This window comes from Lutra lutra, chromosome 13 (genome assembly GCF_902655055.1).
Source record: "Lutra lutra chromosome 13, mLutLut1.2, whole genome shotgun sequence".
NCBI lineage: Eukaryota > Metazoa > Chordata > Mammalia > Carnivora > Mustelidae > Lutra > Lutra lutra.
This window is the reverse complement of record NC_062290.1, coordinates 42,371,634-42,385,641: the sequence shown is the minus strand read 5'-3', so window position 1 is coordinate 42,385,641 and position 14,008 is coordinate 42,371,634. Positions and strand designations below refer to the sequence as shown.

The 14,008-nt window shown below is 35.8% G+C and overlaps 1 protein-coding gene across 7 annotated transcripts in view; it reads right to left on the bottom strand.

Annotated features, from left to right (window-relative positions):
* The window catches only part of CCDC171 (coiled-coil domain containing 171), a 303,028-nt gene that overhangs the window by 168,156 nt on the left and 120,864 nt on the right, over positions 1-14,008 (bottom strand). For all 7 annotated transcript variants that reach the window (XR_007122375.1, XM_047700701.1, XM_047700703.1 and 4 more), the window contains 2 exons: positions 11,060-11,227; positions 9,266-9,454 (listed from right to left, as the gene is read on the bottom strand). Coding sequence is in view for 6 of the 7 variants with exons in the window: in XM_047700701.1 (XP_047556657.1) it covers positions 9,266-9,454; positions 11,060-11,227 (357 nt within the window). In the remaining variant the exon portion in view is untranslated. The remainder of the gene's footprint in view (positions 1-9,265; positions 9,455-11,059; positions 11,228-14,008) is intronic.

The following is a 14,008-nucleotide window of genomic DNA, read 5'->3' as shown; positions in this document are numbered from 1 at the left end:
TTCTTTACAATTTTGTGCTGTAGTTTCTTCTAACAAACAAACCAAACCAGAATACACAGTATTACTCTGTTCTGTTTACCTGTCTGATTATTCTCTCTCTCTCTCTCTTTTTTCAGTTTTAGGGCTCTTCTGATTTGTTTAGTGTATATGTCTCTAGGGTCATTGTTGCCATTTTTCATACTCTGTTCTCTCATTCATCTATCCTTCTCTGAACAGAATGACAAGATGGAAAAACTCAGCTTAAAAAAAGAGAAGAAGAGGCAGTACTGACTGCCAGGGAACTAATCAATACAGATACAAGTAAGATGTCAGAACTAGAGTTCAGAATAACAATTATAAAGATACTAGCTGGGTTTGAAAAAGCATAGGTGACCCTAGAGAAGCCTTTTCTGGAAAAATAAAAGAACTAAAATCTAATCAAGTCAAAATAAAAAAGGTTATTAATGAGGTGCAATAAAAAATGGAGGTTCTAAATGCTAGGATAAATGAGGCACAGGAGAGAATTAGTGATACAGAAGACCAAATGATGGAGAATGAAGATGCTGAGAAAAAGAGATATAAACAACTACTGGATCACGAGGGGGGAATTCCAGAGATAAGTGATACCATTAAGCAAAACAATATTAGAATAATTGGGATCCCAGAAGAAGAAGAAAGAGAGGGGCAGAAGGTATATTAGAGCAAATTATAGTGCAGAACTTCCCAAATCTGGGTAAGGAAACGAGCATTCAAGTCCAGGAGGCACAGAGAACTACCCTTAAAATCAATACAAATAGGTCAGAACCCCACATATAATAGTGAAACTTGCAAATCTCAGAGACCAAGAGAAAATCCTAAAAGAAGTTTGGGACAAGAGGTCCATAACCTACAAGTGTAGAAATATCAGGCTGGCAGAAGACCTATCTGCAGAGACCTGGTAGGCCAGAAAGGACCGGCATGGTATATTCAGAGTGCTTAATGGGAAAAATATGCAGCCAAGAATATTGTATCCAGCAATATGTCATTCAAAACAGAAAGGGAGATAAAAAGATTCCAGGACAAACAGAAACTAAAAGAATTTGTGATCACTAAATGAGCCCTATTCTTCTGAAGCTGTTTTAAAAAACATAAATGGAAGGAAAACTTCCAAACTCTTTCTATGAAGCCAGCATTACCTTCATCCTAAAATCAGACAAAGACCCCTATCAAAAAGGAAAATTATAGACCAATATCCCTGATGAACATGGATGCAAAAATTCTCAACAAGTTACTAGCCAATCTGAGAGTACATTAAATTAAAAGTACTCTCCATTCACCATGACCAAGTGGGATTTATTCCTGCAAGGGTGGTTCAACATCCACAAATCAATCAATGTGTAACAGAAGAAAGGATAAGAACCTCCTCTCAATAGATGCAGAAAAAGCATTTGATAAAGTACAGCATCCTTTCTTGATTTAAACTCTTCACAGTGTAGGGATAGAAGGAACATACCTCAATATCGTAAAAGCCATCTACAAAAAGCCCACAGTGAATGTCATTCTCAATGGGGAAAAACTGATAGCTTTTCCCCTAAGGTCGGGAACATGGCAAGGATGTCCACTCTCACCACTGCTCTTCAATATAGTACTAGAAGTCCTAGCCTCAGCAATCAGACAACAAAAAGAAATAAAAAGCATCCGAATCAGCAAAGAAGTCAAACTCTCACTCTTCCCAGATGACATAATACTATATGTGGAAAACCCAAAAGCCTCCATCCCAAAATTGCTAGAACTCATATAGGAATTCAGCAAAGTGGCAAGATATAAAATCAATGCACAGAATCGGTTACATTTCTAAACACCAACAATGAGACAGAAAAAAGAGAAATTAAGGAGTCAACCCCATTTACAATTGCACCAAAACCACATGATACCTAGGAATAAACCTAACCAAAGAGGCAAAGGATCTCTACTCAGAAAACTATAGAACACTCATGAAAGAAATTGAGGAAGACACAAATAAATGGAAAAACTTCCCTGCTCATAATTGGAAGAATAAATGTTGTGAAAATGTCTATGCTACGTAGAGCAAGCTACACACTTAATGCAATCCCTATCAAAATACCATCAGCTTTTTTCACAGAAATGGAACAAATATCCTAAAATTTGTATGGAACCAGAAAAGACCCTGAATAGCCAGAGGAATGTTGAAAAAGAAAACCAAAGCCGGAGGCATCACAATTCCAGACTTCAAGCTCTATTACAAAGCTATAACCATCAAGACAGTATTACTGGCACAAAAACAGACATATAGATCAATGGAACAAAATAGAGAACCCAGAAATGAACCCTCAACTCTACAGTCCATTAATTTTTGACAAAGCAGGAAAGAAGTTCCAAGGGAAAAAAGACAGTCTCTTCAACAAATGGTGTTGGGAAAATTGGCCAGCCACATGCAGAAGAATGAAACTGGATCATTTCCTTACACCATACAGAAAAATAAACTCAAAATGGGTGAAAGACCTAAATGTGAGACAATAATCCATCAAAATCCTAGAGAAGGACACAGGCAGCAACCTCTTCGACCTCAGCTGCAGCAACTTCTGGCTATACACATCTCCAAAGATAAGGGAAACAGAGGCAAAAATGAACTGTTGGGACTTCATCAAAATAAAAACTGCTGCACAGCAAAGGAAACAGTCAACCAAAAGACAACTGGCAGATGGAAGAAGATATTTTCAAATGTCTTATCAGATAAAGGGCTCGTATCCAAAATCTATCAAGAATTTACCAAACTCAATATCCAAAGAACAAATAATCCAGTCAAGAAATGGGCAGAAGAGGGAGCTTGGGTGGCTCAGTGGGTTAAGCCGCTGCCTTTGGCTCAGGTCATGATCTCAGGGTCCTGGGATCGAGTCCCGCATCGGGCTCTCTGCTCAACAGGGAGCCTGCTTCCCTCCCCCTCTCTGCCTGCCTCTCTGTCTACTTGTGATCTCTCTCTGTCAAATAAATAGATAAAATCTTAAAAAAAAAAGAGAGAGAGAGAGAGAGAGAGCTAAAACATGTAGTACATTTTAAAAAAAAGAAAAAAGAAAAAGAAATGGGCAGAAGACATGAACAGACATTTCTCCAAAGAAGACATCCAAATGGGCAGCAGGTACATGAAAAAATGCTCAATATCACTCAGCACTAGGGAAATGCAAATCAAAACCACAACGAGATACCACCTCACACCAGTCAGAATGGCTAAAATTAATAAGTCAGGAAACAATAGATGTTGGCAAGGATGTGGAGAAAGGGGAACCCTCTTACACCATTGGTGGGAATGCAAGCAGATGAAGCCACTCTGGAAAACAGTATGGAGGTTCCTCAAAATGTTGAAAATAGAGCCATCCTACAACCCAACAATTAAACTACTACTAGGTATCTGCCCCAAAGAGACAATGTAGTGATCTGAAGAGGCACCTGCACCCCAATGTTTACGGCAGCAATGTCCACAATAGCCAAACTACGGATAGAGCCCAGATGTCCATCAACAGATGAATGGGTAAAGATGTCATTGACATACACACACACACAATGGAATACTACCTACCCATCAAAAAATATAATCTTGCCATTTATAACAATGTGGATGGAACTGGAGAGTATTATGCTAAGCAAAATAAGTGAATCGGAGAAAGACAATTGTCATATGACCTAACTCACATGTGGAATTTCAGAAACAAAACAGGATCATAGGGGAAGGGAGGGAAAAATAAAATGACAAGGTCAGAGACAGAGACAAACTGTACTCTTAATCTTAGGAAACAAACTGAGGGTTGTTGGGGGGGAATAGGGTAACTGGGTGATGGACATTAAGGAGGGCATGGGAAGTAATGAGCACTGAGTATTATATAAGACTAATGAATCATTGAACTCTATATCTGAAAGTAATAATACATTATATGTTAATTAATTACATTTTAAAGAAGAAAAAAAGAATAAAAATGAATTCATAACACTGATAGGATAGTTTGAAATCAGGAAGTATGATACTCCTGGTTTTGCTCTTTTTTCTCAGGACTGCTTTGGTTAATATGGTCTTTTGTGTTTCCATACAAATTTTAGGATTGTTTCTTCTATTTCTGTGAAGAATGCCTTTGGTATTTTGGTGGGGAATGCACTGAATCTATAGATGGCTTTTGCATGGTATGGCCATTTTAACAATGTGAAATCTTCAATCCATGAACACAGGAAGTCTTTCCATTTGCTTGTGTCTTCGATTTCTTTGAGCCAAGTCTTACAGTTTTCATTGTACAGATCTTTCACTTCTTTGATAAAATTTATTCCTAAGTATTTTATGATTTTTGTGAATGGGATAGTTTTCTTTACTTCTTTTTCCAGTATTTCATTATTTCTGTTAGTTGATTTTTTAACCTGCCACGTTACTGAAATCATTAATTAACCCAACAGTTTTTTGATTGGCTCTTTAAAGTTTTTTATATATAAGATCAAATCATCAGCAAGTCATAGTTATAAAAACAGTATGATACTGGCACAAAAACAGACACATAGACCAGTGGAACACAATAAAGAGCCCAGAATTAAATCCTGGTATATACAGTCAACTAATATTGGACAAGTGAGCCAAGAACACCTAGTGGGTAAAAGATACTCTCTTCAAATGGTGCTGGGAGAAGCCGGAAGAACGTACGTACAGCAATAAAATTGGACCCCTATTCACACAACTCACAAAATTAACTCCAAATGGGTCAAAGATTTAAATATAACACCTGATACCAAAAAACTCCTGGAAGATAGGAAAGAAGTTCATTGATACTTAGCAATGATCTTTTGGGTATGATGTCAAAAGCACAAACAACAAAAGCAAAAACCAATAAACAGGGCTACATCAAACTCAAAAGCTTCTGCATAGCAAAAGAAACTAACAAAATGAAAAAGCAGCCTACAAAATGGGAAAAAAATTTTCAAATCTTTATCAGATAAGGGGTTAATATCCAAAATACATAAAGAACTAACACAACTTCATAATGAAAAAAACAGTCCCATTTTTAAAATGGTCAGGAGAACTAAATAGACATTCTTCCAAAGAAAACATCAAAATGGTCAACAAGCACATGAGCAGATGCTCAACATCACTCATCATCAGGGAAATGCAAATAAAAACTGCACTGAGATATCACCTCACACCTGCTGGAATGGCTAGCATCTAGAAGATAAGAGACAACAGGTACTGATGAGAATATGGGAATGTAAATTAGTGCAATCACTATGGAAAACAATATAGAGGTCACTCAAAAACTTGATAATACACCTACCATACATTCCATCAACTCCACTTCTGGGAATATACTCAAAGGAAGTGAAAACAGGAATTCGATGAGACATATGCATCCCCATGCATAGTACTGCAGCACCATACACAGTAGTCATGATATGTAAACAACCAAATGCCTATCACCAGATGAATGGATAAAAGAGATGTGGTGTATATACACAACGAAATATTATTCAGCCATGAGAAAGGAGGATATCCTATCATTTGCAAAAACATAAATGGGCCTTGAGCACATTATGCTAAAGGGGGTAAGCCAAACAAAGAGGTGTATTAAATGTATCACTTATACATGGAATCTTAAAAGATCAAACATGCTAAAAAAAAAAAAAAAAGAAAGAAAGAAAGAAAGAAAGCAAAATGATGGTTACCAGGGGATAGGGGATGGAGGAATGGAAAGGGGGGTTAAACTGATGTTGCTTAAGGGTACAAACTTTTATGAGTACTAAAATAGCCATGGAGATTAAATGCACAGTTTATTGAATACAGACAATAATAAAAATGTTGTACTGTAAGTATGCAATGTGATAAATATCGTTACAATGGCAATCATATTACAATATATAAATGTATCAAATTAACACGATGTACACCTTAAATTTACATAATGTTACATGTTAAATTTATTCAATTAAAAAAAAATGATAGGAAATAAAGGAAGTTGGAAGAGTCACACTCCCTGAATTCAAGACTTAACTAAAAACCTACAAAAATCAAATCAGTATAGTTTAATAGACACACAAATAAATGGAATATTATTGAGAAGTCAGAAACAGACTTGTACAAATATAGCAAATTGATTTTGACAAAGTTCAAAGGCAATTCAATAGAGAAAGGGTAATCTTCCAATAAACAATGCTGGATTAACTGGATATCCATATGAAAAGCAAATGGACATCAACCCATACTTCACATCTTTACAAAAATTTACTGAAAATGAATCATAGACCTATTTGCAAAACTTAAAACTACAAAACATATAGAAGAAAAAATGGGAGGAAATCTTGGTGACCTTGCACTAAGCAAACACTTCTTAGATACAACACTAAAAGCATAAGTCATAAAAGAAAAAATTTGGTAAGATGGACTTTATAAAAATGTAGAATATTGGCTCTGCCAAAGTACTTTTAAGTGAATGGGAGAAAATATTTGCAAATCACCTGACAAATGGCTTCTATTCAGAATATGTAAATGACTCTCAAAATTCAACTACAAGGAAACAAGCAATCCAATTAAAAAGTGGGCAAAAGATATGAACAAGTTATTTACCCAAAAATATGTACAGATGGCAAATAAGCATATGAAAAAACCATTCATCAGGGAAAATAGAAATTAAAACCACAACCACTCCTTCGCCTACTAGGCTATCTAAAAAGGAAAAAAAATTATGAAACCACATGCTGGCACAGATGCAGACTAATTAGAACTCCCTTACACGTTAGTGGGAAATCAAAATGGTATAGCCACTTGGGAAAACTGTCAGTTTTTACCATATAACCATTTATATAACATAATAAATATGTACTTACCATATAACCCAGAAATCACACTCCTCTAAGTATTTACCCAAGAGAAGTGAAAACTTATGATCACACAACAACCTATCCATGATAGGTTCTTTAGTCATAATTACTTGAAAATAAAAATAACCCAAAGGCCCATCAGCAAGCATAAACAGTGATACATCCATACAATGGAATATAACTCAGCAGTAAAAAGGAATTAACTACTGATATATGCAAAAACATGAATAATTCCCAAACATATTTTGCTAAGTGAAAAAAAAGTCAGACCCAAAAGGCGACATATGACTCCACTTATATGACATCCTGGAAAAGGCAAAACTTTACAGATACCCAACAAACCTGTGGTTCTTATATATGATCAGTTGTTTTTGTTTTGTTCTCACAAAGGGACCACGGCTATTCAATGAGGAAAATAAAGTCGTGAACGATGGTATGGGAACAATAAATATGGGGAAAAATGAACCTCAGCTTCTAAGATTAACTTGAGATGGATCATAGATCTCATCATGAAAGCTAAAATTTTCAAACTTCTAGAAGAAATAATAGGAGATTATCCATACAACTTTGGAGTACAGAAACGTTGCTTACCACATAAAAATAAATACCCAAAAAGATTTATAGGTTGGGCTTGATTAAAATATTAAAATTTGTGATCAGCAAAAGAAATATTAAAACATGAAAAGACGAGGGAGTATTGGAACTTGTGATGCACATGTATAAGAAAGGATTTAGGGCGCCTGGGTGGCTCAGTGGGTTAAGCCGCTGCCTTCGGCTCAGGTCATGATCTCAGGGTCCTGGGATCGAGTCCCACATCGGGCTCTCAGCTCAGCAGAGAGCCTGCTTCCCTCTCCCTCTCTCTCTGCCTACTTGTGATCTCTGTCAAATAAACAAATAAAAGCTTTTAAAAAAAAAAAAGAAAGGATTTATATCCAGAATATCTAAAGAACTCTTACAAATCACTAATAAAACACAAGTAATCCCAAATTTTTAATGGGCAAATACTTGAAGAGACATTTCACAAAAGAAGATATATGAATGACCAATAAAAACATGAAAAGTCCTGAACATCATTAATCACTAGGAAAATATGAATTAAATCCACAATGAAATACCTTTTTAAAACAACTAGAATAGCTAAAATTTTAAAGACTGACAATACCAAATGTTGCAGAGGATGAAGAATAATAGAAACTTTCATATATTGGTGGTAGAAATATAAAATATTACAACCATTTTGAAAAAAAATTTGAGACTTAAAAAAAAAAAATACAGCTATCCTGTGACCTAGCACTTGCACTCTTAACCAAGAGAAATGAAAACCATATGTCAACAAAATACTTCTATAATATCTGTTGCAATTTCATTTACAATAACCAAAAACTGGAAACAACTGAAATATCCATCAACTCACAATCTATCAAATTGTGGTTTAATTATAAAATAGAATGCTACTTGACCATAAAAGTAGAATGCATTACTGACACACACAACAACATGGATGAGTTTCAGAAAATATTTTGGGTGAAATAAACCAACCACCAAACAGTACATACTGAATGATTCCATTGAGAGGAAACTCAAAAGCAAGTGAAAGTAATCTATGATGACAGGATCGGAACACTGGCTGCCTATGGGGTGGGAACTAGAAGAGGGCACAGAAGAACTTTCTGGGGTAACGAAATGATTTAAGTGGAATATGGTTCCATAGGTCTTTGCAACAATCCAAACATCAAACTATACACTCAAGACCTGTTCACGTCACTGAATGCCAATGGTACCTCTAAAGAAAATATAATAAATGGTTTAGGTCTTTTATTTCAGTAGTAGAAAATGCAGACCATATCACATGGCATCCTGCAACACCAAACACATGGCTACTTTTAGTGAATGTATTAACTCTTCAAATTCACAGAGAACGGTATAAGTTTACATACGGAAAGCAGAATGGTGTTCTTTTAAGCAATCTGAAACTATTTATTGGCAAATAAAAATAATCAGGTTTCTTTCCTTTAATTAAACTTGCCAATACAAGTATGAGCCAGTATAAGTACGGTCCAAATAAAGAGGTTAAATACTGAGTCAGGTTCTAAGTATCTTATCTTGGGAACACATGAACTATTATTAAAGTCAGTAACAAAAAAAAAAAAAAAGTAGACACTATCAGTACGTTATTCTTGATGGAAGGGATCACAGTTAACAATATAAACTATGATGACAATAATTTGTATATGAAAAAATTCGGTCATGTTAACTACCCATAACTTCTCAATCAAATCCAACATATATGTGTGTGTTTGCACAATCATATGCATGTGTGCCTGACAAGTTCTATGTGGTTCTCAAAAAGTTCTAAACTGATTTCGCCTTGTTACTCATAGAAAACACTGGCAGTAACAAAATACCGAGCACCGTACTGGTAAAGCTCTTGGCAGAAGCAGCGCACCTGTGCCCTCCTCTGCACCTCCAAGAGGAGCTCCGAGTACTGCAGTTCCAGTTCCTTCTTCTGTTTGTGCCAGCAGCTCTCCTGGGCTTTGATCTGCTCGGCCACTTTGTTAAAAGTGTCTTCCTGGGTCTGCTGAAGTTCTCTCATCGTATCAGACTTGTTTTTACAGATATACTCCAGGTGACTTATCTAAATAGGGTTACGCAATAGAGAATGAGCTTTGTTCACAAAACATGTCTTTGTAGCAACCCCCCAAACACCATCCAGAATCTTCTATTATGTTTCGTTCCTTAAGTTCACATAAAAATTTTAAGTTAAAATGGAAAAGAAAAAAAAAAAAAGAAACAGAAATTGGTAGGACAAATTATCATATCATAGGAGAAAATGGGGTCATTTGTATGTATCTGTGCTTAGATGACAAGTCTTTTTTCTCTTTCTAATAAAGTTACTCATTCTATAATCAACTTTACTGAGAAAATTAAGAATATTTTTACTTCTAGAACCAAAGCTCAAGCTATTCACATATCTCAATGGGAAATGAAGTATTTCAATGAGATTTACAAATCTACAAACATTTTACATATAATAAAACAGAATGTTACAACCATTTTTTATTTCACGTTCAAAACACCAGAAAGAAAATCATCATCTAACATGTACGACAATTAATGATGTTTTGAAACTATGAAAAACTATTAAAACATAATACCATCTCAGAGGGTTCAAACATATACTCATTTTAATTATCAGTAATTTTTAAACCCATTACACACACATTCTCAATCATGAACAGCATCTGTGCTTCTCACAATGTGTTCCCTCATTTCCTTAATCCTACTTCTCAGTGCCTAAGGTTGTGTTTGCCAATCGAACCAAGGTAAAATGTTCTCACTATAAAATTGGGCCAAGATGCTGTTTCATTAGTTCAACAGATTGGAGGAGGGGAAAAAAAAAAAAACAACTCAGGTAACAGGTTTTTTTCTTCATGTCGCATAAGAGCAAATGCCATGGCAACTAAGATCTAGAAACTAGACCACATAATACAGTCCTGACCAGGTCAGTAGAGCCGAGATGAGAATCAGTATCTTTATCAGCAGAATACATTGGTCTGCTAAGCCATTTAAATTTTCCATAACCAAAAGAGGGCTTGTTGGGGTTTTGCGGGGGGGGGGGGGGGGGGGGGGGTTGTTTTGTGGGTTTTTTTTTGAAAGACTGAATTCCTGGGCTGGTGAAGTCCCCTGTTTTCTGTTACCATGTACACTTTGAACACGCTACAGCACTGAATGGGGCCTGTTAATACACAGTTTGTTATGATTCAAGAAATACCATAAACATAATTTTAAATTTTTAAGTGCTTTTAAAGTAACACCTCGTTATTTCCTGGGCAAAAATGTTAAGATCATGTTTTTGAATAACTGTATCTTGTTTCTATTTTATGCTAACATAAAGAGTTGGTTTATTAATGTAAATGACTAAGTTCTTTGAATTGCTTCATCAGTAAGATTAATTTATTTTCTTTTAATTAGGTCCCTGTGGCTAATACTGGCTAGTAGTATTAGCATGTCCTGCACAGAGTGTGGAGCTTAGAGACTTCATACAGACTTCAGTCACATTTACATGCCCACAGCAATGGCATCAAACTGAGTTGTAGACAAGCCATAATTAATGGTATTGAATTATTAACATCCAAATTCTTTTTGAAATAAGATGAATGTCAGCCCCTCTTAATGATACTGTGATGTGGACAAATGTCACTGAATTTAATAGAGGTATCTGGTGCCTGAGGACAGTTACCTTCTCATTAGCCCTGGTGAGGTCTGCGATCAGGGCATCAACATTCTCCTGCAAGACTGCACAAAGCTCAGTCCAAGAGAATTTATCCAGCATGCCTTCTGGTTGTTTCATGAGCACACAGCCTGCTATCAAGTGCTGATATAAGGTATGAAGAAAGGTTAGCTTCTCCTGTGAGAAAAAAAAGAAAGAAATTAATTCCAGTATATCAACACTGTAAGAAGTAAAATACATATTACATGTGGGGAAGAATTTGTTTCAAAAACTTGGAAAGGAATTAAAATACCCTAGTCTTGAAATACACTGTCATTTTGAGTGACTTTTTTGACATTTAAAAGCATCAGATAAGAACTTGGAATTGCTGGGGCGCCTGGGTGGTTCAGTCATTAAGTGTCTGCCTTCAGCTCAGGTCGTGATCCCGGGGTCCTGGGATCTAGCCCCACATCAGGCTCCCTGCTCTGTGGGGAAACTGCTTCTCCCTCTCCCACTCCCCCTGCTTGTGTTCCCTCTCTCTCTGTCTCTGTCAAATAAATAAACAAAATCTTAAAAAAAAAAAAACTTGGAATTGCTTAAACTTGGCATTCGAAAACAAAATCTGTAGTCTAGAAGCCAGAAGACCAGGGTTCTGACCCCAGCTCTGCTCCTCCTGTGGCTGTGTCCTAAGTTACTGTTTGGGCATCAGCTTTCTCAGCACTGACAGGACATATCTGCACTAATTGTTTCTAAGCCCTTCTGACTAGCTATCAGGACAGTAATCCTATAATTTCATATTTACATTTGCCAAAACAGATGTTATTTAAGTCAGAAAACCATTATAGAGAGAAGAGTGCTACTCAGCTCTGTTAAAGACAAAGTTACACCAATATCTGTGCTTTACATGTACACAATTACTCAGCTTTCTTCCTCCTCCAGAGACTCTAGTTTGCTTACCACTTATAGGAAATCTATCCTCGGCCCCTTAGGCAAAGCAGACAGTGATATGAGAGATAGGGAAGAGGGGCTCATTTGTTTTCCTGGTAAGTTCATATAGTATTTGGCACATTGGGCTTTTCAAGGTGTTTAAATACTATGAAGTAACAGGCAAAAAGAAATGGACACAGCTGCCCAAGACATATTTTCCAAACTGTCCAATTAGAAATACATAATAAAAAGTTCTCAAAATGATGTTGCCATTGTAGTAACTAAACCATCCACTGTTTTAACAACCCAGAAACACAATGCCATAGAATTCAGTAAAAAGCTGATCCCATCTTGAACACACAGAAAGAGTTTATTTACTAAAATGCCAAACGGTTCTCTTTATAAGGTGCTTCATCTATAAAGTGCCCGAGAGTGGAACTCAAGACAAGGTCAGTGTAAAGCTGTAAAAGAATATTTTATGTAGATAAATTAAGTTCCTTTATTTTTTTTTTTTAGTAGATCAGCAAGAAAAATGTTAAAAAGGAGAAAATTTGAGAGGGGAAAAATAGAAATACTAATCTTCTAGATAAGGAAAACTGTATATAAACATTTTATAATTATAAATTGTGGGGAAATTTTTTATATATATATGAATGTATGTATGTATTATGTATGTATATATGTATTACATGTGAATATATATAATACATATATAATATAAAAATATGTATCTCTAATTCTCTCTATAAGCCACCTTGCCTTTTTCCAAATATAATAAGTTAAAACCAAAAATATTTTAATATGTAGTTACAACCACAAACTTGAGTTAGGATATCAGAAGAATCCTCATAAATATGTTATACCTTTTTCTTATTTAAGCAATTAAAGATGTCTTTTGCATTTTCAACTGCGTTGAGATGTTTAAAAATCTTATTAAATATAACTAACCAAATGTAACATTCAGGCACTAAAAGTCTTCGCCCTCCACATTTTGCCAAGTGATTGAGTTCCTCCTAAAGGATAATTCATTGTGTCGCCATTATGTCCTTTTTGCTTGGGCTGTGATAAACCATGCATGATAATCATCCATTTGGCGTGAAAAGAGAATCTCAAGATCCAAAATCAATTCACACATGTTGAACCCAACCACAACGCTGTAGACATGCTGACTTTACAATACAGGCAGGCTTCTAGTTTCCTTTCCTTTAATCATTATCTGATGCGTAGAACAATTCCAGCCCCTTCATGTGGACACAATTTAAATCCCAGACTGTAAGAAGAGTGGAAAGAATGTTTCCTTTTTACTCTCTTGGCATTCATGTTCATATTTGTTGGAGTAATGAACTCAATATGCAGGACAACTCAGATAAACCGGTTCCACACTAGCTAAACTAGCTCTATATCCCAAGGGTAAACGAATATATAAGATAACAATTCCATTCACACAGGCTCATACAGAATAGAAAAGTTTTGTCATAATATTTTAAGAACTCATTAATAAATAAAAATAGGCAACTCTCAGGGCATCTAAATAAAGTTTCAATATTGTGGGACTTGTCTTTTCCAAAATGTTGGTTAATATCCTACAGTTATAAAGAATAAGGAGACTGTTAAAGATGTTATTCCTGTTTTGCACATAAGGAAACTAAGATGTGGGGAGACTAAGGTGCGTGGCTTGTCCATATTCACAATTTGTAAACAGGGGCACCAGCAGCCAAGTCCGGTCCTTTCTGATTACAAAAACCATATTCTTTCCACCATGTTCAGCTACTAAACTACTGAAATAAAAAATAATTCTGTCACCGGCAAAGAGGCACATTTTGAAAAAACTGTTGGGAGCCTCAGTGCTTGGGATATGATGTTCTAGAGAGATGAAGCCACACAAGTAACAGAGAGGTTAAACTCCATTACTTCTCTCCAAAATGGGATGACACTAGAGTAATGGAGTGACCAATTTCGTGGCTGGCATGAATATTTCAAAAGAGTCGGCTCAGAACAATTTTGTGAATTAGATTGAATCACAGTAAAAGCAGCCACTTGATGTATGTAAAT